The sequence below is a fragment of the Mercenaria mercenaria genome, chromosome 11 (genome assembly GCF_021730395.1).
Source record: "Mercenaria mercenaria strain notata chromosome 11, MADL_Memer_1, whole genome shotgun sequence".
Classification (NCBI taxonomy): domain Eukaryota; kingdom Metazoa; phylum Mollusca; class Bivalvia; order Venerida; family Veneridae; genus Mercenaria; species Mercenaria mercenaria.
In genome coordinates, this window is record NC_069371.1 from 72,767,886 (window position 1) to 72,795,293 (window position 27,408).

The 27,408-nt window shown below is 33.5% G+C and overlaps 1 protein-coding gene across 3 annotated transcripts; it reads left to right on the forward strand.

The window, feature by feature from the left end:
* LOC123531617 (interferon-induced very large GTPase 1-like) lies at window positions 1-25,865 on the forward strand. Of its 3 annotated transcripts, none has more exons than XM_045312735.2 (8): window positions 1-135; window positions 9,385-9,600; window positions 11,818-12,037; window positions 12,413-12,595; window positions 13,206-13,718; window positions 14,077-14,139; window positions 14,337-14,414; window positions 15,756-25,865. In XM_045312735.2, the coding sequence occupies exons 3-8, from the start codon at window positions 11,848-11,850 to the stop codon at window positions 20,606-20,608; spliced, it is 5,880 nt and encodes a 1,959-aa protein (XP_045168670.2). In that variant the 5' UTR covers window positions 1-135; window positions 9,385-9,600; window positions 11,818-11,847; the 3' UTR covers window positions 20,609-25,865. The 3 variants fall into 3 exon arrangements, with proteins under 3 accessions (XP_045168670.2, XP_045168672.2, XP_045168671.2); XM_045312737.2 differs by having other exon boundaries at window positions 13,218-13,718; XM_045312736.2 differs by lacking the exon at window positions 9,385-9,600 and having other exon boundaries at window positions 29-135.
* The last annotated feature ends 1,543 nt before the right edge of the window (window positions 25,866-27,408 follow it).

Here is a 27,408-nt window from a genome sequence, read left to right on the forward strand (position 1 = left end):
ATAGGTTTATCTTTTGTATTTTGATGTTATTTACCCTCGTCTCCGATAGAAAACATTTGGGCGAGCACTGGTACTACTTTCAGGTGAACAACAGGTTTACAGTTGAGGACTACATTTCTGACTAAAATTTTATAAGTAAGTTTATAGCTTTTTTCTTTGTTAAGAAGTTGTTGTAGACACTAGACGTTCCCACTGTTCTTTTTTGTTTTGGTTTTGTTTTGTAATATAGTCTACATGTTGTATCAGATAATTCAGTACTTTATTGCTATATTTTAACGCGTGCGGCTTTTGAGGTTAATAAAATAAAATAAAAAAAAATGCATCCAGTTTGAGAGTAAATATATGCAAAATTATGTACTTGGTTTACACAAGAGTTAACTTCTCACTTACAGGAATCCGTTTAGGGACAGAAGCACAATGCTATTCCTTGTGTTTATGCATTATAAGCATACAGCTTTTAAATGCATTGATTATAATTTCTGCGATAGTAATTATGCATGTTTTCACCATGATTAGATGTAAAATGCATTGTTTGTAAATAGGCCCGCAGTTAATTCATATTAACAGTCAAACATTACACCTAGGGTATTTCTTTCCATTAAAATGTGTTCATGACAAGTTAGTTGTCCAGCTGCAAAGATGTGCGTTTAGCATACCCGTAAAGACGTAGGCCGTGCTGATGTCCTTAAATACCCATCACAGCAAATATGTACTCTATTGTTTCCTTGTTGGTAATTATACATAATTGGAAAATATACTTACATACTTTGTTTATAAAGTTACAAGTTGACAGTCAACAGTTGCGAGGTGTAGGTGAGGTGATATTATTTAACTCCCTGGGGCCGAAATGTGACTATAGGCGTTATATTTTCTACCCCCGTAGCGTCGATATCCGACTATACGCGCGTTATCAGGACTCCCAAGGACGGCGATTGACGAGTTTAGTCGCGGCAACGAGATCATGCTGACTGTGACATGTACTTGTTAATTTTTGATCATCTTGACAAAAGTAAAATTATTTTGCATACTGGGTATTATTTCTTAGATGTTATAATTATCAATTGTGCTAATTCTTTCCTAAATGTTAAAATAAGTGTCTGCAATTATGCGGCCATGTAAAGACGAAATTCACTGTGTTTCGTTCATACTGTATTTCAAAGGAGTAAAATAATGTCTGCCAAAAATCTTTCTTAAAATAAAGAAAATATTCATTATCATGCAGCTTTTGACATATCAGTTCCGTCCGATGATGATTCAGACGATGAAATTTCATTATCAGTTTAATGAATGGTCGGAAAATGTTAAGTTTTGGAAGGCTGAAATATTCGTACACTTACATCGAATACGATACAAACTGAAAAACATGAACACAACAAAACATATTTTATAAAATACAAATGCAACGTGACTACATAAACATATGATTGTAAATTTAATAATATTTCAAAGGCAAATGTAAATATTACAACTTAACTGTCTCAGCATGTCACAAAACGTGTACATGTATACATCAAAATGAACCATGGTCGATATTCACACAAAAACGGGCGTCAGTTCTAAGTGTGCTTATGTAAATATTCTTTGTAAATATTGTATTTCTATTTATTGGAATTCAATGTCTTTACATGTGAAAAAGTAAGCGAACCAAAAACGTTCAAATATTTTCAACACAGTAGGTTCGTTAAAATTGTGAATATTTCGAAGTGAAAATATTTTTCTATTTGGATATATGTTAAGGATGAAATAGGATATCAAAATAATTTTTCAAACATCGAAGATTTTGTAAGTTTATTTTAATTTATTCTAATCACCCATGATTCCCTGCATGATTTCAATTGACTGCATGCGCGTGAGATTGTGATAAGATCAGAAAATGTTCTTCGACGTTAGGTGGTAATTCATATCTCGCCGCAGCAGATATGTTATGATATCGGCCTCAGGGAGTTAAACATCTAAATATTTAATGACTGAATAAATGTAGCAGAACACTCAGTAATTGGTGCATAGACATAAGGGATCCTACATCGTAAGCTTTATATATAGCTATGCTTTTAAATCTGTAAGATGTGCTGAAAACGGCTATAAAAAATAGCAGAGAAAGTTTTTGTAATACCAAACTCTCGAAAAGGAACTTTTCATTTTATGATAATGCTGTATCCTAACTATATTTATTTGATGCAATGACTTTCTTAGAGTCCATTTTTATTATTATTATTATACCACATTTATATAGCACTCTTTTCATGCACTTGTACACGTTCAAAAGTGCTTTACAGAATAAATTGCAAAAATACAAACAAATACGTATACAAACATAATGAATTCCACATTAACAAAATCATGAATGAAAACAAGTATAATTTAAAAAAAAAAAAAAAAAAACAAGATAAAAAAGGGGAAAATAGTTGATCACTAGGTTGTGGTGTGTCTTTAAGTATCACCTTACAGATATAGCTGTATTTGTGTTGAAAATCATCCTTGCAAACGATGAAATAAAGTGAATAAAAGTGTTATCGAACGAATTGTGCAGCCGCCTTTGAGAACACATTTCAACAGAAAAGCTATTCTATGACTACAATCATATCATTATCATTTTGAATACGATAGACAACTTTATATCCTAGTCACGTAAGTATTTGCATAATATAACAGTAAGAATAGGAATAAGATGGTTTATAGACGATCGTCAGTGCATGAAAAAGTCGAAGAAGAGATAAATCATATTCAAAAAATCATATAGATTTTTAGTCTTGTGTCACATTTAGTCTTACTGGCAGAAACAGCCAATAAGCAAATGATAACAAGAAGAGGAATTGAAATTTAATACTTATGATATCATGCTTGACATTGGTCCTGCCTTTGCGACCAGTTTAGGTCATGATCTTCCTACACATCCGTGCAGTCAGATCAAAATCTGTACTGTTCGTCGTTCAGTCAGTATCTTTTTGGTATGTACCCCTTTAACTGTTAATGGTTAAGTTCAAATTGAAAGACGGACAAGTTCATTTTAGAAATTTAGCGGGTAAGGGTGTATTATATTGACTAATGAGCACAAACTGTACAATAGAAATATAGCGTACTCCATTTGGCAAACACTCGCTTTTTGTTTACGTATTATAAGGTTATTACTTTCAATGTAGAAGTGATCAGTTTACATCGTGATAATATTTGCCAAAAGTATTTATCAGTTGTTTCGATCTTTGTGTTAATAGGACATGCATTCAAGGTCGATCATTGAGGGACAAAGAAATGAAATACACTTCAGGGGCGTAGGGGAAAGGAAATTCGAACTTAGAATGTAGGGGCAGCATACGTTATTGAATACTTTGTTGTTGTTTTTCTAACATAACGCAATTACATTAACTTTAATGCTGTTTTTGTAAAGACCAGAACTATTTTAAGCTCAAACTGACTTTCTGAAATCGAAAAATTAAGTCTGGAATTGGCATACGGAAATGAAAATCAATTTATGAATTAATGGCAACCCGTAAGTAAATTTATTACAATGGCAGCGTTAATTTTTTTCTAAAGTTAAAATATGATATTAAAACATGTGACACGCTATATAATTCAAACCAGCTTGAAATGTGCGGATTCCTTTTATTAGGTTACCTTCATATTTGTATGTGCGCATGTCCAACCGGAAGCTAACGTGACGATTTACGACGACGTTTACGACAAACTAAATGTGCTTGTATATTCATTCTTCTGAAAACAAATTATGAACCTGTCTTCGATCTGATACTTTATGGTTTAATAATATAGAAATAATGAATAAATTGCCACAGAAACGCTTCAAAACAATGTTGCCTTTAAATGACGTCATTGACTTCATGACGTTACGTGTCAGTTACCGAGCAAAATTAATAGCTTTTATCTTGAAAGTACGTAATTCCGTGCATTTTCTTTATTTTAACTATTTTCAAATAACCATCTTTTGCTGAAATATTTATTATGGGCCTTTTGCTCTGAATAATAATCAAAATTTTGTTTCTTTTATGTAGTTATATTGAAATGTTATGCGCAATGTAAGAAAATGGATGATGATAAGCAATGTTATTTGGAATATAGTTGGGTGAAAGATTACTTGTTACGGACATTTTCAAATAAAAAATCTAGCAGTTTGATTTGTAATACCAATTTTTCCGGTTCCGTTGATAATTTGTTACTTATGTACTAAAACTAAAATCTAAAATTGTTCAAATTTCAGTAGAAAATTGTAGTTTCTTGAATTGAATTGATGTTACCATGGAAACGAAGCCCGTGACCTATGTATCTAAATGTAAAATTTAAAAGCGTTGACACTGGTCTGTTTAAGAAACACAGCTTCGGCTTTTTATTTTAATTTCAACAATATCCATGAGAATAATAGCAGCATGCTGAACGATTTTTCCATGAAAAATTCCAGGCGAGGGGTACGGCTGTAAGTATTCTAAGCTGTGAAATTTGTTTGAATAAATGCAAATAACACGAAAATATAACTTACGTTAGAAATAATATGTTTTAAAGCTACATCAACTAGAAAGATAATCTTATTCAATACTTTTTATAAGAAATTACGACAAAAAGCAAGATATAAGCTATCTTAAACATCTCTGTGGTCATGGTTACTTAAAACTTTAAGAAAAATAGGGTACCATGTAAAGTGCTTGGTATTTTGCTAATAATATTACCCAAATATTCCATTTTGGTCATTAACAGAATGGCACTGAAGCCGTCGAAAACCCTTATTTTTATACATAGTTGTTTAAAAATGAGAGAAAATGCGTTACCATGGAAACACGAGCCCCGCGGCATATACATTTTAAGCTTATACTAGAAAGCAAACGTGCATATTAGTAAAATTATCAATTATGCAGACTTCTACGGATATCAGTGAAACTAAAATACACTGAAAAGTGTTAAATATCCGTATTTTCCTTCTTCTTTCAATATGAAATACCTTTGGAGGGTCATGTTCTTCAAACCTGGATAAAAATTGAACTTGAAGGGACAGACAAACGAAATTGAGATTGTAGCAGTTAAAACTTCATATTACACGAAATTCAAAATAATGCTGCGGTTCAACTAATTTGAATTTACCCTTGTAACAAGGTAACCTACCTCATTATTTCATCATATTATAGGTCAATATGTTTATGTACAATTGGAAGAGGTTTCAATAAAATCTACGTTGTAGAAACTATTCTATCCGCGAAAATGTTATAAAGATGGTAATTTTCCAGAAAACACCCATTAAAATAAAAACTTGCGTGAGGTTCTAGCAAAATAACAAGCACACTATTGTTTTCATTTGCTGAGGTTTTGAAAAATCTGGGTGTAATCAAATTCTGTATTGTTGAAAATATATTGATCCGAACGCGCGGAGCTACCCTAAGCTTTAAGTTGGGGGTGAGCTATATGTATAGGTGAATTGTCCACTCCGCATTTACATACATGTATTCATTTAACATCTTCTCTGTGGTAATTAATGAATGTTGGTCTGGTCAGTCCTTGGATGTTCCTCCTCTTCCAAAATGTTCAAAACATTATATCTCATGCATGAATTCTAGTTGCTACGGCCATCAGAAGGAAAAAGATCTTCAGATAGATTTAGATGTTTGCTGTGTAGCATTGCCTAGTAGGTCTCCAAACACTCGGTTAAAAATCATGCCCATGAGATCAAACTTAGCCCCGCCATGAGGATCAATTGTTTTACGTAGACCTTTTAGAAGTAAAAGCTTTGAACAATTTATAACCTCAAGAGAAACAACTCAGACCGTAGCTGTGATTAGTGGTCCTCTGTCAAGTTTTCTCATATCATGTCCCTTGGGTTAATATTGGTCAGCCCAGGGGTTTGTTTGTTTTTAATAGACTTATAAGAGGAAACCATTATTTTTTTTTGTCTAAAAGAAGACCAAACTCTATACATATGTATTTATCATTTTGCAATGTGTAGCAGGTCTCTTACTAGTTTGTTCAAATTATGCCCCTATGTTCACAATTGATCCCATCCTGCGGTTCACTTATTCTACATAGATTTATACAGCTGAAATTTTACACAAAAAACTGTCATGTTTAAAACCGTAACGCCCTGAGGTTATTTAGCATGTAGCATCGTGAAGTGGTTCATTACCAAGTCAGTTCAAATCTTGCTTCTGGGGTCGAGATTGGTCCCGCCCTAGGTACAACATTGTGTGAAAGCCCTTTACCAAATGTGTTAAATCATGGCTTTGGGGTCTAACTTATCCCTGCCCGTAATCACTTATTTATATAAAAAAATAAGGGTCAAATTTTGCCCCAAACGTAGTCCACTTGTTTTTCATAGATTTATGTAGCAAAGAACAACCCTCTTGTATAAAACTGCAATGCTACGAACTTAGATATTTGGCATGTAGCATGAGGTAGTGGTCCGTTACACAGTATCTTTTAATCATGTCCTTTCGATCAAAGTTGGTCCCGCTTTATCTTTCACTGAATGTACATAAACTTATAGGAAAAACATGAAAAATGTTCTTGTCTAAAAATCTCAAGCCATTGAGATAAATTATATATTTAGCAGGAAGCTCTGTGTAGTGATCCTTTACCATGTTTGTTTAAATCATATATCTGGTAAAAAAACTGACTCAATCTGAGGTCACTTATTTATATATGTAAACCTTAAAAATTGTCTTGTCCGAAGCCTCAAGCCCTTGAGCTTAGCTATTTTCATGAAAGTATCGTGTACTGGTCCTCTGCCATTTTTTTTTAATGTTTCTTGGGTTAAAATTATCCTCGCCCAGGGATTACTTGTTTTACAGAGACTTATATAAAGAAAACATGTCTGAAGCTTCAAGACCCAGAGCTTATCAGGACACCTTTGTTTTTGTTATATTACTGGTATTTTGCTATGTATACAAGTGTCAAATTATCATCCTTGATCTGTATAAAGAAACATATTTATCTAGACTAAGTGGTAAATTACAAAAGCACAAATTGGAATAAATCGTTAACATAACATATTTTACACAGATTATTCCATACAATTTAAGAATGAACATCTTTCATTACAAGAAAAAAAAATACGAAATTCCCCTATGTACAATGTTTCAAATGAACTCAAAGTATATAATGACAATAGTGAAACTCGGAAAGTGTACTGCTTTGAATTTATTTTTATCCGCGTGACGAGCGATATAAATATATTTTAATACCTAAGATGAATTGAAGTCTGCAGATTTTAAGCAGCCGTGATAACGGCAGTTATGCAAACATTGTATTGCCCAGCAAAAACATCATTAAGACATGCATAAAGAATTCTTTATCAAACTTCCTCATTCATTCACATGATATTATTTATTTTATTTGAGGCTGTAATAAGATGCGAAATGGAAATAAAAAACGTAGACTGACTCATATTTCTATAAAGTTAAAATTGTTTGAGGGGTATATACGGTCAACGTATTTCCACGGTCAACGTATGTCCAGCATAGCATTTTGGCAAAGTCAGTGGTCATACCTCTGCTTTAATGACGAAACCATAATTGTACAACTACATATGCTTACTCATCTTGCTGTCAAATTATATTGCCCTGCGTAAGATCAAAGACCATAACAGATCTTGCATATTACATTGGAAACCGAAACCCTAGGCGCATAGCTTGATGTGCTGATTTGCACTCCTTAGTTTTTACGGCAATTCATTTCGGAGATACACGAGGCATACATTTTCAACAAACAATTGTATCAAATCATGAACTTTGATTATAGATGCCTAACTTCAAATGCCGAATTACATTTCAGTTTATTAAGTTGATTTCCTCTCGGTGATATACGTCTGACTTATACGCAACAAAAATGTTCTATAAGCCTTATTTACTAAGTCAAAAGCAATAGCTCTGCTATTTGTAATTGAATCAAAGGTATAACAGTATATACTGTATAATATTCCTATAAAGTTTCATGTCACTAGGTCATAAGAGATATACGATATGCGCGACACCTTTTTGTGCACCCCCCCCCCCCCCCCCCCCCCCGCTCTACCTTCCCACGAAAGACTCAACATAATATCAGTATATTTCTAAATAGGATATAAAAAACTGCACCAATGTACTTGGTAGTACACCAATATTGATTATACACCGCGTTTCAATAACAAAACCTGATTTCCAAGCCTTGAACGAGATAATTTCACGTAAACATAAACAGACCTAGGACTGTAATATTGGATTGCCATTATAACCTCTAAAAATAGCTTATCTATTGTTATTTTTCAGATATGCAAAATCACAAAGAATTTATTAACCTTAAAGAAAGTTAGAACATGATTACATTCAAAAGACTTCAAATGATAAGTGTGTTTGCAGAATGTTTATTGCTTTGCTTCTACAATGACAATGTGATTAACAATTTGTAAAACGAAAATTGATCATTATTAGACAAAAGACAAGACAGGATATAACTGAACAAGACAATATGACAACAAGAGGGCTTTGGTCGCTCACCTGGCTCAAATGGACTTATATATATTGTCTGTGGTAGAAGACTTCTCCTCTGCACAAAGCTACATACAGAGTAATAAACTAAGGTCTTTAGGTTTTAGGTTGAAAAATTGATTTTTTTTTCTAATATAAATTTATGTAAAACAAATTTTTCCCATTGGCAGGACTAATTACGACCGCAAGAGCACTTTCTGGGCGAACTTGGTAGAGGACTACTAGATGACACTAAGTATGACCCCAATGGCATGATTGCAACAATATACATTACACAAAGCTACATGCCAAATGTCTGAACTCAGGGCATGACGTTTCCAGACGAGATTGTTTCTAAAGAATTTCCTGTATAAGTCTTTGCAAAATAGAACCAAAGGACGTGATTTGAACAAACTTGTTTGTTATAGGACCACTACACAACGTTAAATATTAAATATCTAAGCGCCAAGCCTTGAGGTTTTAAACAGGAATATTTTAAAGTTAATTACTCAGGTCTATGTAAACAAGTGAACTCTTGGGCGGGGCTAATTTTGACCGAACGGACAAGATTTGAACAAACGTAGTAGAGGTCTCTACACACCGCTACATGCCAAAATTCTTACCTAAAGGCATTTAGAGTTTAGGTAGAAAGGCTTTAGATCATTTTCAAATATCAGCCTATGTACAACAATTAAAAAACTGGGCATGGCCACTTTGGACCCCAGTGGCATGTTGAACAGACGTGATAGAAAATCACTTCACAATGCTACATGCAAATTATCAAAGTTTAAGGCCTTCGGGTTTTAAACAAGAAGATAGTGCACTTTTTCTTGTATAACAAGTGATCCCTAGGACGGGGTCATCTTTTAACACAGAGTCATAATTCAAATAAAATTGATAAAAGATCAATAGAAAATGCTACATACTGAATATATTAACCTTTGATCTTCAGGTTTTGGAGGAGAAGACTTTTTTAGTGTTTCCCTCTGGTTGCCTCTCTGTATGGAACAGAATTCTTTGAATAAGTTTGGTAGAGGACCATCAAAGGAAAATCCGGACCAACTTTATCAACAAGTTCCATTGCATTGTTACAGAGAATATGTATAAGTGGTAGGACGCAGGACGACGTACAAACCCAATTATTATACTAATCTTAAAGTATATGCTTGTAAGTATCTGATAAGATAGTTGTCATTCTTTGTGAACTCAAGTATAAAAATATTTAAAATCTTCAATCAACAATTTTGATATAGTTCACATTTGTAAAATTAATTAATTAATCAATTAATTAATAATAATAACAATAGTAATACTACTATTAATAATAATAATTGATAATAATAATATTGTGTAATTAATAATTGAGTGACAAAGAAATCAATTTCTAGGTTACGTCAAGTGTTCCTAAATTAAATATATATAGTTCTATATCCACCGTACTAATGACAGGGGAGTTGAAAGCAAGCATTCTGATAGAAAAAGCAAACCGACATTTTGATTTTTTACCAATGTTGGATAAAAAACTGAAATTACCATTTTTGTGGTTTACATTGTTGTAGCTTAAAAACATCTAATTAAAAAAATATCGGAACACGCATGGACGCTCATATAGTCATAATCCTTAATCTGGTCTACCACGTCCCATCTGGAAAAGTAATAAAGAGCTAAACGCTTTAGCAGTTAAAATAATACAGAGAGAGGTGAAGATATTGTTTTATAATAGAATATGGTTATAATAAATGTTACATTTTTTTGCATAGATCATGACAATGACTTTTTTTTTGTTACAGATTGAAACTGTAATTTATTAACAAAATTTAGTGAAGCGTATAAAGTAAATAGAGAATAATAGGTTAGTGCCGTAGATGAGAAAGTTTATCTGGCGAGGTGGAGGAGGTTATCGGGTGAGCCGAAGGCGAACCTGATAACGTCCGGAGCCGAGCCAGATAAACTTTCTCCATCTTAGGCACTAACCTATTATTCTATTTATCTTGTCATTACTTCATTTTCCGATATTTGGCAATTTATTTTACAAAAATAAGTGTGCGACAACCGCTTTAATGACGTCATATTCGTAATGACGTCACTTATATAATGACGTGATTACCGGCAAAATCGCAATAACTTCTTCGTTTTTGAATAAAAACTCATTATTTGACCACTCATTTTCTTAGTTCGGACATTTCCAACACAATGATGATGGTTTCGTTGCAAAATTTCTTATGACAACAATATCGACCATAAGGTCACATGATCAACTGACCGTAAATCACTGGTCACATGATCAACTGACGGTATATCAAGAAAGATATACGGCACCCTGATATCGGGTCAAAAATACTGCAAGTGACAGGATAAATATAAGAATCATTTAACCCTCACCAATGTGGGTCTGAGCCTCACTCAGGGTGTTGAATTTTACATGTGGTAAGTCATCCATCTGCTTTATGAAAGGTGGGTGGTTCTACCCAGATACTCGTACATGATGTAATGATGCAAAGAGAGATACCTGGGGTATTCCTCCACCAGCAAAGCTAGAATATTGCCATACGACCAGAAATTGTGGCGTAGCGACGATAAACAAAACTAAACAAACAAAAGTATTTTCAAATTGAATAAATTTTAAGATAATGGCAAAATGACAGATGGTGGGTTCACTGATTTATAACGCGAATCGCACACACCTGTTATCGTTTGAAAATAACTACTTATATAAAGGGATACGTCGTGGGATTTATGTATGAAAGTTAATGAAATTCTTTAAATAAATTGCATCGATAAAAACACATTAAGAATGCAAAATCTTAATCACATCTACATAAATCGTTTCCGAATGAGATCAGGTTTCCCAATTTTGCATTTCAAGAACTTTCATATTCAAAATTCGTTTAAAAAAACTAGGCAAGATAGTACAATACATACTATATCATTGCTTATGCGTGATTCAATTTTTTTTTAACTATAACATCCACTTTTCCTCGCATCTGTACCACGTGACAGTCCGTTAGTATTACCTTTTAAACAGGGCGAATCTCTGATTGGAAGATAATAATATTTATAGAATAAACAAAAATTGCATGATATTATTCTAATTTGTCGGGTCATTGAGTTGTATAACTCCTACATAGTTCTTTTCTTGGTGAAATTAACGGTCTATAGACAATACGTAAATCGACGGCCACATTCATTTCTCTGTATACGTTAGTAGTTAAATGTAACATAGTACATTAAGTTACCTTTTTTACCAAAGTACTCGTGTAAAAAAACAACTTATGTTATATTTCGACATGACTGATCATTCAAGTTTACACATGCTTTCTGGTACATGTCGTTATATGACATGTACATGTATGTCATTTCTAAAAATAGTTGTACTATATCACAGTGACGCAGCCACAGCCAGGCATGTAGCACAATGGGAGTTGACATAGAAACCTACAGAGGAAGAATAGGAACGTTCAAGTTTGCTTTTGGGACAGATGTTGTTACAGTGGAGCGCTTGATCAACTTCAGTCAATGTCTGAAAACAGTTGGATCTTTGGCATTCATAGGGCTGCTCCTAGTCATGGCTGGTATAGAATCAAATCCTGGCCCTAAGGATAGCGGTAGGTTTTTTATGTTTTATAATGTTAAACAATTTGATTTGTTATAGTACATTATGCTAAGACACTCAGATATTTTAATGGAAGAAGGTATAGGGCGCCCTTCCGCTCGTGCACGGAGAAACATCTGTGCAGAACTAACTTCCGTTAGGCAGCTGAATGGCTTCCTCACCTAAAAGGATTCTTCAACTCAAGCGAGAAGTCGAACACGCAATGGTATTGAGTAAGTGGTTTGAAATCAACGATCTTAACCGTCTGGCCACGGCGGCCCTCATTTATTATTCTATTACTTAAATCGTATAAATCAAAAATTGAAAATGACATAGCGTAAGAAGCATCAGATCGTTGAATCACAATTATCATAAAACTTCATTTTAGATGACGATATAACCATGAAAAAAGGATATAAAATTCAAGTAGTTGGTATACCACCAAATGTGGATGACGCCTATCTAACATTGGTATTTAAAAACCCCCAACAGCAGGATGGAGGGAAGGAAACGAGATTACAGCTTGACCGAGAGACACACTCAGCCTTCATAGAATTCGAAGAACCTGATGGTATGTGTACTTTATCGTCTCTTTTTAAAGTCCCGTCAGTTTTAAATAATCAGAATCAATAACAATCAATGTCATTTGTAGACCAACCCATGGAATCTACCCTATTTTTGTTAAGAAATAAATACTTTAAACATTGATGGGAATGATTTCTTCTACCTTACGGGAATTTTGAAAGGTAAAATATCTTGCTTTTGTTGATGTCTACTGTAATAAACAGTGACATAAAAGAATAACAACCATAGTTGCAGTTATATAAATTGATTATTTTAGTACAAAAGTATACACGAATATAATATAAACATTTAAGGTATAAACTACAAAAGTCGTAGTCTTATCTTTAAAATTTAAATCCGTCTTAAAGGGAGCCCTCCGGCAGGAAATACTTTAGTCATACATTGATAATGGTAATATGTTTTTGAGTTTTATGATGTAGGGCACTTTTAAATGAAATGTATTATATAAAATTGGCTAATATTGCTATAACTTCACCTACGTCTATACCTATGTTACACCATTGTGACAGTAATTTTCGAAATATCTGAAAATTTGGTGTCATTTTCTTAAATGAATTTTATGTATATCTTTACATGTATGTGAATGAAAATTGTAGTTATGTCGACAGAACCCGTATGTACCAGCCCCCCACTGGCAGTACTAGAACCTGTTGTAACACTGTCAGACGAACCACTATCCTCCAAACCGTTAGAAGCCAAACAAACACCTACTGCAACGATTTCTATCAACCCGCCACATACTGAGCCATCAACACTTAAGTCAGATCAAGCCGTAGCGGTCAGTACCGAACTTCTCCATACCAAACCAATACCTGTTGAACCAGTCCCTACCGAACCATCAACTAACAGAGCACTACATACCGAAAGGAATGAAACTATGTCAATATCCAAACCAGAGGCAGTCGAACATATACCTGTCGAATCTGTTTCGACTGAACAAATTCCTGCAGAGCAGGTGTCTGCAGTACCTCAACATATCGAACCCACATCAACAGAACATAAGTTTGGCGAACAATTACCAACCGAAACAGTACCTACTGAAATATTGACAACCGAAGACCAACTTACTAAATCAAAATCTGAAACAGTTACGGCTAAAGTGTTTACAGGTAAATGGTTGTAATTATTTAGATTTTGCAACATAAACCTTATAATGGTTATCAGTCATATGGTTATGAGGGCAATAGTTTACTTTGCATAGGGCCAAAAGGGTATGTTCCTAGTCTAATATACTACTTTTAAATATTTTATGTTCATGAACTATTGTTGGCTCTAGTAGACGTATGTTTGTTCTTAAACTGGTCCTGCTCTGATATTTTGAAATCTTCAACCTCAAGTCTAGAACTCTAATGTGTCCCTCCTTCGTTTTGCATTAATATGTGTAAAGATATAGTAACGAAATGAAAGCAGATACCATTAAAGTAAGATGATGCAACCATATGAATTATTTTCTTTGCCTCGATACAGATGAACTCATACGAGAAAGTGAAGGGGAGGAAACTGAGGAGGTCACCATTAGCAATATTGGTGGTAAGTATGAGAATATAAAAAAATGTGTCAATATTTGATAATGCTAAATATAGTCTATCATGGCATGTTGTCTATTTACTGAAATGTTTAAAGTAAAAGTAAAAGTTTTACTTTTTCAGCGACACGATTATAATAGGTTTGAACTTTAGTACGTATAACAATAAAAAAACAAATTATTTATATTATGTTTGGAACAGAACAAGCTGAGATTGAGGAGCCGCATCAGTTTGAAATGGATAGAAATTTGGAAGATTCGGATGAATCAGGAGAAAAGGGTAAAGACTTTTGTTTACATTTGAAAGGATCTTTCGGCTCAATTAGTGGAAATAGTGTATATTTTTATAATCATGCCTCAGAAATAAGCAGTGATAGTTAATTCTTTTGAACTTATGGAGACAGACTAGAGAAGCTATGTATTTTCTCCCACTATATACACATTCAGTGACATTTAAAACGCCTCGTCCATATATATTAGTGTTTCATTTTTGTAACTTGGATATAAAATTATATTCATTTATGGGGGCTGAGTGGTTTAGGTGGCTGACTTTAAATCACTTGCCCCTCATCGATATGGGTTCGAGCATCATTCGAGGCGTTGAAATTTTTATGTGAGGAAACCATGAAGTTGACTTAAGGAAGATCGGTGGATCTACCCGGGAGCCTGCTCGTGATGAAATAATGCACGGAGGAGCACCTAGAGACTTCCTCCACCATCGAAGTTAAAAAATCGCCATATGACCTATAATTGTGTTAATGCAACGTTACCCATCACCCCTCTCTCCCCCCCACCCAACCCCCGAAAAAAAACAGTACTCACTATTTATCATCTGATCTAATTTTATACTTACATTTGTGATACTTGAAGTGAGACCCTTGTTCAATGTGCAGTAAAATTGTCTTTCTGTGACTGGATAACAAGGAGACACAGGATTACAAATTATTTTTCGGCCAATGAGTGTCTGTATATCAGAATAAAAGTTATCAAAGATTTGCACAATAGTCTCGATTCGTGAAAACAGAACAATAATTACTTTAAAACTCTAATTTGTCATGCATACTTATATATACTATATACTTATTTATACTTACTTATATATATATTATTGAAACCTGCTATTCAGATGAGGCGTTTTTAAGTCCTTAAGTTAATACATTAAGTACGGCATTATGTATTTACAGAATAAATTAGGAAAAGAGGAAAATCAATAGGTCGCCAAACACGACTTAAATAAATATGTTGGAAAGACGGTTTGATTATGACTATATTTATAAAAAAATAAAACCGGTTTAATATGTAGTTAATAACAAATTATTATTATTGCAGTAACTGGTTAATTTGCACTGGCGTTTTATCAAAAAATGTTTGTTTGTTTGTTTTGGGTTTAACGCCGTTTTTTTAAAATGTATTATGATATTTGGTGTAAAATGATACCTGGTTTGTACATCCACTAACAGCTAATCTGTCATTATCCAAATTGGCACACCATATCTAGCAGGACCGAGATTAATATGCATCCTCTTTGTTTTACAAAACAGCAGTGTTCTTGATATTTTCAAATTTAAATAAAACGTTAAGTCTTTGAAACAATTCTGTAAAATGTTTTTAAATGTTTAAGATGCTGACAGTTGTACTATTCATCAAATGTTGGACACTCTTGGACTCACAGACAAATATCCCGGTAAGATTAAAGTAGAAGATGTCTTATCGATTTCTTTGTGTGAAAACAGAAAGGATCCTAGAAAGCTTTCTGAAATTCCGTACGTTCTTCTGAGAAATATAATCGCTGTGCAAAGCAAGGCTAGAGATATGTGTGTTAGTGGCATAGAAGATAAAGAAGAGAACGAACGCAATATGGAAGGAGCCGAAGAGTTTGATTTTATTGATGAAACATCAGCAAGTAATGAGTTAAGTCCTCTTGATGTGTTTAATGTCACTATACAATGTTGTGATAACATGCTGCAACAACTCGTCTATAAAAAACTGTACCTATGTAAAATAGCTGTACCCTTTGTTCACATTGATAGGTTGTCGCTCGAAAGTAAAATATCAATATGGCCTTTCCGTTCCTTGGTGGTTGGTAGCATTTCAGGTAACCAGAAAGAGTCCAAAAGTTATGAGACTGAACTTCTTGAGCTTCCGGTTAAGACAGTCACATTAGCTCGTTTTGGTAGGACAAAGTTCTCAAAGTCTAAGCTCGTGAATAATTTGATATCAGATCAAATACATGATACATTTTTCAATGGGGACTGCCCCTCAGGTCTGGCACATAGATTTTTCAGCAATGGGACCATAGAATTGTTTTTCTTGCCTGCTGTTGGTAATAAAAATGACAGTTTTTCTGAAGCATTTTCTTTTTTTAATATGAGGGGTAACATCGAGACAGATTTTCATGATGATGTAATAACATTAATTTCTGATATGACTGACACACTTGTTCTAGTAATAGATAAGGAATCTCTGGTAAAGAAAGCCAGTTCTCTGAAGAAAGTCATAAGTCATTTTCCATCTGTGGTATTAGTTCTTGATAATCCACTTAAGTCCCAAGACAAGGTAAAGTTGAAGAACTTTAAAGATGATTCCAAAATTCCGTTAACACCTGTCGGAACACACAAAGGCAGAGAGAGTAAGAATTTAAAAGAAATTGTTGCTAATGTCAAAGTGGCGGTACTTTCAAGTACCAAAACATCGGTATCTAAGTCTTTAGAAAGCAGGTTAAATGCAATTGCAACTAATCTTCGAATAGACGAAACAGATAAAGAATGTGCTAATGGTAAACTAATAGCAAGCACAATTTTTAAGCAGATGTCAGACATAGAAGATAAATGCAAGTGGAAAGAAATTGTTATCCCATCAAATTACATATATTCTCAAAAGCTTGGTGTCTCTGTGAAACGTCTTTACAGGTTAAAAAATGTTGAAGAGATCGGAAATGTTGAAGATGAAATATATTCTGCACGTGCAAAACAACTGGAAAATGTAAGTGAGCCTATGAAATTGTTTATAAATGCTGTTACGGACAATGGACAAAATCCTGCCACACTACAGTATATATTTGGATGGCTTAGCTATTTTCTCGAGAGGCAAAAGAGAGATTTATTGCCTCGGCTGATTGAAGAAAATCGTATTTGCTGGAAAAATCTTGAAATATTGAAAAAGCAAGGTCAGTCACATTCAGAGTTAGAAATGAAAAGGCAAATACAATTAACAGAAGCTTCCCAAAAAAGAATTGAAGACGCGTCGCTTGGAATAGAGCATCTATTTAGAGAAGCTGGTCATATTTACGAAGCACTAATGGCCATCGACAAGTCTCTTCACCCCACAGACTTGCATATTCCTTCTACAAATATTATTGTTGAAGCTGTGGCTAATCTTGTAGTTCATGGTCAGCCATTTGAACTTGTCGACGGTGACAACTTTTACATGCCGACACGTTGGGTTCATGCAGTTTTAGAAAAGGTTTCAAGTAAAATAAAGCAGAAACCAGTTCTAGCTCTTTCGGTTCTTGGACTCCAGAGTTCAGGGAAATCCACTCTGCTGAACGCTATGTTTGGTTCTCAGTTTCCTGTGAAATCTGGACGATGTACCAGAGGAATACATATACAGCTGTTACCTTGCAAGGCAAATGTTTGTGAACAGCTTCCTTTCGAATATATTTTAGTTATTGACACAGAAGGTCTTCGAGCTCCTGAGATAAACCCTAATAGAACCAACCATGACAACGAACTGTCAACCGTAATAACGGGTCTAGGAGATGTAACTCTTCTCAATATAATGGGTGAGAATACCAGTGAAATAAAGGATATAGTGCAGGTAGTAATACATGCATTTCTGCGTCTTAAACTCGTGCGAAAGACAGCTGATATTGGCAAAAGTTTTTACCTTTTACATCAAAACGTTGTAGATATATCAGCAGCAGACAATATGAGAACTGGCCAACAAGTTTTAATGGAAACACTCGATACTGTAACTATGGATGCTGCAGAGGCGGAAGGTATTACAGAAATAACGACATTCAATCAGATAATAGAATTTGACATGACCTCAAATGTATGGTTTCTCCCAAATTTTTGGCAAGGAAACCCACCGATGGCAAGGGTAAATTTTGGGTATAGCGACTGCTTAGCTGATAAAAAGATAAGATTATTGCATACAGCACTCGAGAGAAAAGACAAGTCATTCCAAACACTAAATGACATTTCAATGCGTATGCAGGACTTGTGGAAAGGAGTCTTAACAGAGGACTTTGTGTTTAGCTTCAGAAATAGTCTTGAAATCAAAGCATATTTTCAACTGGAGGAAACACTAAAAGATAATCTGATAAAGTTAGAAAATGATGTTGATATAGAAAGAATATCTATTTCGCAGGAGGAATTCGCAAAATGTGAACAGCAAAGCCAGTTACAAAATGCATTTGATGAAATAATTCTTCATACACAGAAAACTTTAGCGGAGAAAGAGTCAATGGCAAAGGAAGCTATGGCAGAATTCTTTGAAAATAACGAGTATAAAGACACAGTCATACAATGGAAAGAGTTTACATTTAACAAAATTAGACTACATTGCAGTGAGTTGGAAAACAATATGAAATTGGAAACCGTGCGTTTTCGTGAAAAGAGGGCTATTTTTATCATGACAGCTGAAAGCAGTAAGGAGCATGAGAAAGAGCTCTACGATAGGTCTCTTCAAGTAGCCAAGGAGACAAAAGGGAAGAATCTGACCGAGCACGAAATTAACGTTAAGTTTGAAGAAACTTGGAAAAATATTTTAAGAGAAATCATGAACGTAAGTATATCGAGCAATACACAAAAGCCAATGAGAGATTTTATTATCAAATATCTTTTCGATGTAATATTTAGTACAGAAAAAATGATATTAAAAACTGAACTTGAGGAGATGGGGATATTTCAACTTGAAACAGAGAAACAAGATACAGGAATTTTCCCTGTAACTTGTTTAAGTCATTTGAAAGGGTCATTTAGTTATACTAAGATTCAAGTTGAAGATATCAGCATTTCAAATTACACTCCCGATTCTGAAAATTTTAGTATTACAGTAGTTGAAGAAAAAATCGATTATTTGTTTGAAACTTTAGATTTATACATTATTCGATTATGTCAAAGTAATGCGGAAATTACACAAAGAGATGTAAAAAATGCGTTACTGAAAACAAAGACAGAGGTAGAGCTTATTCGGAAAGGAAATAAAGAGTTTACGTTAAAGACGACAGCAGTCGTAAAACTGTTCATTCATGTTAGCACCTTTATACAAACTAAATTTGACGAGCACAACATAAATTACCAGAGGTCCCATGGTGTACAAGCTCGATTAGAAATATACAAGTTGCAAGTGAAAGGACATTTTATAGCCTATATAAATGATCGCAAGACAGAAGAAACGGCTGCTAAACAAATATGCATAGTAACGGAAAATATCTTACGTGAGAAGATAAAAGAACGTCTACCCATTGCAGTAAAATCAGCTTTACTGAATTCTTTGACGCATCTGAAATTTCATCTCATGCTTGAGATGCTTGAGGATATGACTAATAATAACGACTTTGATTCATTTATCGATTATATTGAACATCCCAAATTGTTTGCTGAAAAATACATTACGAAAAAGTCGGAAGAATTTCTTTTTGGTTCCGAGTCGAAGAAATACTCAGAATTAGCATCAGGAATGGTATCTGAGTGTTATGACAACCTTAGAGAAAGCGCAAGGGCAAGTATGCAAGCTTTTGAATTTGAAAGTCCGTTAATGGATTCATGGCTGAAGTGTTTCACATCAAAGTTTTCGAAATACACACTGTCTGTGTCTAGTTTTGGTGATATCCATAAGGTACTAGAAAAGATAGAAGATATGCACAACTTTGAAAGTGTTCTTATTGAACAAATGAATGCGTCTGAAGCTAACTTAAATAAAGAATTCGAAGAACAAACACATGCTACGGTAAAATGGAGCGGTGAAAATCCGTATGAATCTCTGATTCAAAAGGCGTGGGGATGTTCCGAGCAATGCGCCTTCTGTGGCGAACCATGTGCTAAGGATACTAATCATGAAGGGAGTAATCACTATAGTTTGCAGCACAGACTTTCTTGCTGCAAGGGAGTCAGAGATACAAAAACACGCAAAGCGTCTATTACATCTTGTAATTATGATGTTCAATCTGAAGAAGTTCATCATTGTAATGTTTTTAATTTCCTCTGTAATGCCTCTAAAGCAAAAGAGTGTGAGATAGTGTGGCACAAATATCGTGATTACAGAACATATCTCCCAAACTGGGATATTGAACCAAATTCAAACATGCAAGACTGCGGAAAATTTTGGTTATGGTTTGTCGCTACGTATAAACATAAACTGGCTGCTCATTACAGATATGTTGTGTCAAATGTTCCTAGTGCATGGGATGCGATCACAAAGGATGAGGCCCTGAACAATTTAAGGCGGATTTATACGGGAAGTAATTAACATCAGAGCAGCGGTCAAGTAATTTTGTAAGCGACGACAGTAGATTGTCACGGTGACCTCTTACCCTTAATTGTTGTTTTATTTGGTGGTTAACATAAATAAAGTATTGTTACAATTAATTTTTGTATCTGATATTGACTGTGGAGAAAACAGTATAGAACTATATAAAAACCTACCGAATACGGAAATCAAAACAATTAAATTCGGTTAGATATATATATGGAACGGCTTTTTAGGCGGTTAGAACTCAGAGCAGACAGAATATAAATTATCTGAGCTGAAGTACACTCGTGTCAAAATAAGATTTTTAAAAAGTTTGAAAATAATATAAAATTCTTACTAGTTAGATTTGAATTATTCTTCACATTTTTCTAACACGTTTATTCATTTTACAAACAACTGACACATAACGATTCTGTCTGAACTTGACGATACTGTCTTTATTTTTGGGAACCTTATACAGACACGAACAATGTGAACAAGCGTATACACATTTAGTTTTTTAGATTTTTTAGGTAGCACGTTTACATCCAGCAAGACAAAGTGAGCCGTTCTTGTTGATAGTTTAATAATTACACACGTATCTAAATAGAAATACAGTACTATTTTATGTTTGGAAACAACTGTCATCCGTTTACCTGCATATTTCTAACGAATATATTTGAGTGCTGAAAAGAAGTGTTCAATTACATTTTTATATGTTACAATAATCTGAAAATAAGTTCGTTCGCCGGTCTGGAACAGTGAATTGTGACCTTGAAGCTTTAAACATCGTATCGACTTTATTAACGCAGTGAAAAGGCGCTTGATCGAATACCGATGACTACATCACTCGGCCGAACATCAGAAATCCATCTGGTCCCAACTGTTTTTTCTTTATATTCTGCACGAAATTTCCATGAATGACTCAATCATTAATTACCCGACTGCTACAGTATATGGTCGTGTGTATTATGCTTTTATTTGTACATAGACTGAAGTTTTTATAATTTTGCCGTAATGTCATAAAAAATGGCATTTTCTACATTATTTCGTAATTTTGATAATTATCTGAAAACATTATGCTCTAAAAGTGATATTGAAAGAAACGAGTGATTATGTATTGTAAAAAGCAATTGTTTAGCCATTGAGAAACAATCAAAAAGAAATAATTTGAAATTAGCTGATGAAATAAGTATGAAACAGTCGTCGAACCTTAATTTCAAAGAGTAAGAAATAAATCAAAGCTTAATAACAAAAAAGGCCATTTTTTTTTTCCAAAATTATGCTTTTTTTTTGTTTGCAAGTTTTCATTTTATATTCCTGCAGGTGATTTAACCCAAAACAGTAAATGTAACTGCATACTTAAATCCTTATAGTATATCTGACTTTTTTTTTGTTCAAGACTGCATACTTATTTAACTTTGCCTATGTGTATATTTAATTAGATCAATTGTTAACGATTTCATTTGCAAATGTATTTATTAAAGAAACAATTCTATCATTGCAAGTAAAATATGAGCATTTTTAGAAAACAACTTCAATAATAATGAAAGGAAGACTTATTTTCGAAATTTTAGAGAAAAAATGTCTGTCAGACACTTGCTGCACAAAGTAAATTAATACCTATTATTTTTGGTCCGGTTATCCGTCTATCTGTCAATCCCTTTGTATCCATTCCATATCTTTCTTTTAAACAAGTTGACACTGTGCAGACTGTAATCTGCCAATGTTTGAGACGACATTCAGATGTAAGCAGTTTAAACTGTCAGATTATTCCCATATCCGTTGTCCGTTAAAGGTCAATGTTCTACGATGAGATAAAAGATCAATTGTTTGATGTCCGCTTGCTTCATTTTCCGCGTCACTAGGCGCGGTGTATTTGTGATAGCTATTTGTGCGTGCAGTGTATATCGAAAATGACGATTTTTTCCTTTCGATTTGCAAAATTTCAAACATATTTATTTCTGATTTGGCCAATAATAATGGCATCAGATATAACAATCCAAACGAGACAATTAAGTATCGCTAGAAAAAACGAAACAGGAAATAAATCAAAGAGCAGAAAAGAAAAGCACAATATGTTGAAAATTTCTTTCGTTTTCAGTTTGATGAATATGCCAGAAAGACAGTTATTATTTGCGTGTGTAATAATTTTATTTTTTGTTTGATTTTAAATACTGATTTATCATATTGTATGCATTGTTATTTGCCACATTTATTTCATAAGCTAAGGGTATAGGAATACTGCATGTTAAGTTAATTTATGCTATTTTTTAAACCCACTTTATTATGTTACTTTTATTGGTATGTATATAAGTTAATTTTATATGACTACTTCTGTTTAGTAATTTGTTAAGAAATGTTGTGTATTTGTTAAGGTTTATAATATGATGCGTATCGTGTTGTTAATACGTTAATCGCTGTTTCCTTGCATTAAGTTTGTAGTTCACTCTGCAACTTCTTAATGGTACAAGGCTCCGCCATCTTAATGTAAGCATGGTAATGCCCATCCTTCTTCCGATAATCATAACATTGTACGTACTTCTGGAACAAACATCCATAATCAGTGTTTTATTTTTTTAAAAAGAGTTTTATACATTATTTTATTCCTTTTAAGTTAAGAATTTATGTGTTTATTGTTTGATGCGCATATTTGTTGTAAAACGTTTTACAAATGTTACCTAACAATAAGGCAAAAAATGGCCTTTGATCCGAATTGACTTGCATTTTAAAGTATCCTTTATCTATTACCTCAATGTAGGTTTCTTACAGACTGACCCTTAGCAATATCAAAAGAACGATCTTTCTCGAGACGTAGCTGATTGCACACAATTGACTGTTCGTCCTTCCAAAAAAACAGTTGATTAGAATATAGTGGTAAAGGTGTTTATAGTAGTAAACTGTTTAGTCAATATTCATTGCTGCGTATACATAAGCTGTTCTCCTAAGGAGGAGGTGAAGAAAACAACAACAACAACAATACCCCCTTAGTAAATACACCAACGCACTGTCAAATATAACACTTGTGTTATAATTTTCTTATTCCTTTGAAACTGAGTTTCACGCCTCTAGGCGAGATAAAATGATGTTTGTTGTGTTTCATTCATTTTACATCTTTGTCCTTCCTCACCATTTAACTTTAAAGTATCACATAGAGCCAGAATTCCTGATTAGCCATTTAACAAATTAATGGTATTGATAACATCTGAGCTAAGTTTGAAACTCATTTATTTCGGATGAATTACTACGTAAGTCTGAATTTAAGCACAACCTTGTGTGTGCAATACATTTTATTCCGTATAACGAAACTTAGAGGTCACTTTCGCATATCGGTCATGATCAGTAAATAATAGGTCACAAAATATAACAATAAAATCCTGCTCACACTACAAAGACAAAGTTTTTTCTCCAATTTCATGAAACTCCACCGGAGTGTCTGTTTGCCTAGTGTCTACAACAAAGACTGTCAAACCAGTATCGTTATATCATCTCCTGATCTATCAGTACTACATACATGTACATAGCTTTGTTTGGTGTGGCGTTTCCCTTTGCTGCATCTTGCAGCAACTTTCGTAATTGTAACATTAATGGATGACTGTGAAAGACTTAACTCTAGAAAAATATGTATAGAGCATGCTTCAGCCTCGTCTAATTAAGGTCCAGGCGGTATGTTAAATTAGCAAGTCATGACAGTTTATATATGGTATTGCAGATTGTTTATCCTGTCTGGTGTTGAATTTATGAAATAGTTTAACGCGAAACAGATGTTATTTAAAAAAAAAACATGTCAAGATATATTTTTGTGCTTTTTTATAATTTTGTATAATATGTTCGTCTTTTAGAAAATTAGTTTTGCATTTGTTTTACACATGAATTAAAACTAATCGTATATTTAGTAGATAAGATTTTATGCGTTTGTACCTATAGATTTGTATTTATATATAAGCACGGCAAAAAAACCAAAAACAAGCATGAAAGTTACAATTAAGCTTTTATTAAATATGCTAATCTTTCTTTGTTACATTTATGTTTGATAATGTACATTATGTCATTCCTTTTAAAACGGTAGAATATCAATAGCACAAAAGAACAAAGATAGATTTAGAGTTGAATTTACATGATTTATGATATTTTTTAAATAATATAGCAATACAAAATTTGGAATGACAAAGTAAAATGGTTTTACAGTCTTGAAACAGTACGGCAAAGGGCCACTATTTAAGGGTTACTTTAGTATATTTCATAATATTGTAAATTACTAATAGTCAAGCATGATTATCCTAAAGCCTGGTTTGCTGCTAAAAAATGCCTTCTATTTTTATTTGTGTTTGTTAAATGAAGCATTCATTAGCTTGAACTTTAAAGACTGTGTATATAAATTGAGTAAATCTCTTTGTATATTGACAATTAGATAACCTTTTAAAAAATCATTATTCAAAAGAGAAAAAAATAAAGGCATTAAAAACATAAAAGATTGATGGTTAACATATGTTAATGTAATGTAGTCAGAATTTGTCCAGATGCAAAAAAAAAAAAATAATAATTACACTCAATTTGTATTGCCTAAGCGTTTGCAACATTGTTTCAAGTTGTAAAATAGCTAACGTTTTCATAAAATTTATTTGCTTGTTTTCTATTCAACAATGTTTGGTAACATAGTCGATGATATACCGCAAATGGTCAATGAATGATGCATGGAACATTTCTAGCCTGTCCTGTTGGAAAGTAAAACAAAACTCAAAAGTTAAAAGATATCATTTACATGTATTTAGATAGTTGCTTAAAGTGACATTATGCGCATCTTACTGTACATAGTGTATTTTTGGTGATTGTTTTATAAAAGCAATTTACTGTTGCTTTGCATTTAAATGACAATGCCGCATAACTACTTGAAGTTGATGTTTAAAAAATAAAGATATCGGGCTAGTAAATTCGTCTACGCCATGATCTCCCTTACAAAAAGGTAGAGATTTCTAAGTTGAAGGGAAGCAACTCCTGCGTGCAGTTTGACTTTTCTTAAAAGAAATGCCCCAGTCAAAATAAGAAAAGTCATATTTGGAAAGTTATTATTTCGCACGGGTAACAGGAAGAGTTTGGTATATTGGGTTAAAATCTATAATTCCCTCCACCCTTTTTACTCATACATCCATTTCAGCTGGATTTTTAATTGAAAAATGCGTATAATTCCACTTTAAGGACGTATGCTAGAATTTGGTGCGAAAAATTTCCCAATAACAGAATTTCTTTAAACTTTGGATATTGAAGGACAATCATCTAAGAAACCAAAAAATGCAATAAAAATCATAGGTCACCGGATTCGAAAAAGAGTTATCTGCCCTTGAAAAGGGCATTTCTCCAAAAAATGACGTTTTCAAGGGCAGATAACTCTTTTTCGAATCCGGTGACCTATGATTTTTATTGCATTTTTTGGTTTCTTAGATGATTGTCCTTCAATATCCAAAGTTTAAAGAAATTCTGTTATTGGGAAAATTTTCGCCCATCTCATATACAGGGAATTCTAGCGTACGCTTTTAAACTGGTGATGACTGTATAAGGTATATGAATACATTCTATTAAGTATAATAATCTTTTTTAGATATTCATTAAATTCAATATAATTGCTGCTAGAGTAACGACAGCAGAATGGCGTTTTCCGCTGACAAACTGCCAAACGGGATTTTCGTTAAGACGAGATGTTTCTTCTCACAAAATGTATATAGTTAGTCACTTAGCAACAAAGCTTCCTAAGAGGCAGTATTTCGCAGCAACCAGATGCTTTTGCAGAGGAGCCTGTCGTGATTCATGTCGCGGATATCGCAATAACTTCTATTGTATATAGTTAGTCACTTAGCAACAAAATAGAGAAAAGTGCAAACTTCACAGGTCGCTCAACACGACAGAAACGAAAATGTTGCAGGCTCGGTTTGATTGAGCCTGTTTATGGACGGTAGTGGAAATTCATGCTACCGTCCACGCCCTCTAGCCCCAGTTTCCTAAGAGGCAGTATTCGCAGCAACCAGATGCTTTCGCAAAGTCTGTCGTGATTCATGTCGCGGAGATCGCGATAAATTCTGTCATTATCTGTTAAACTCTATATTATGTTATTGCTCCGGAAGAACTGTTTATGTAACTTACTCCTGTTGTTCTGTTCTAAAAGCTTACTCCTGTTCATTTCACTATTATTGAATTGCTCCATTTTGACATTGTTTAATATTGCACCAGTCTGTTATGTAAACTATTCTCCAGTTGCTCATAATTTTCACATGATAGGTCATTTTCTTGCTTTTCTTGTGTTTGTTAAATATATCATAGGGTTTTGGCGGGAACTTTAACTAAATATAAAGATATATCAAAAATTACTTATTCATAATTTTGAGCTCAAATCTAGATTACAGTACATGTTTAAATTGGATGTTGAAGAATCTATTTGGATTACTTCTCATTATTGGATTTAACGAGAGTATTTCTTTGCTTAGATTTCAGTATAAGAATCAAAACTTAAAAAGAAATTAAAGTCACCAGAATTGTATATAATTATTCAATTGGAACTCTGAACAAAAATTTCTTCAGTGTGGTCTTCATCACAATTCCTGCTGAAATATTTCTCACGTGGATGTAGTTGAAACGTATCGTTTTAAGAATGTATAAGTTACATATTAAATACATGCATTTGCAAAGAACATTTTAATAGTTTTTATTATTATGTTTGTTTATTAACGATAAGCAGATAATTTTGAAAGAAGTTTTGTGTTAAAACCTTTTATAATTACGAATTTTTCAGAACTTTGTAAATGAAGTCTGATGGGTTCTCTATACAG

Coding starts and splice junctions, on each gene's coding strand:
- LOC123531617 (XM_045312735.2), top strand. CDS start 11,848: ATGGGAGTTGACATAGAAACCTACAGAGGAAGAATAGGAACGTTCAAG. Junction 12,038..12,412: donor TCCTGGCCCTAAGGATAGCG/GTAGGTTTTTTA, acceptor ACTTCATTTTAG/ATGACGATATAACCATGAAA. Junction 13,719..14,076: donor TACGGCTAAAGTGTTTACAG/GTAAATGGTTGT, acceptor GCCTCGATACAG/ATGAACTCATACGAGAAAGT.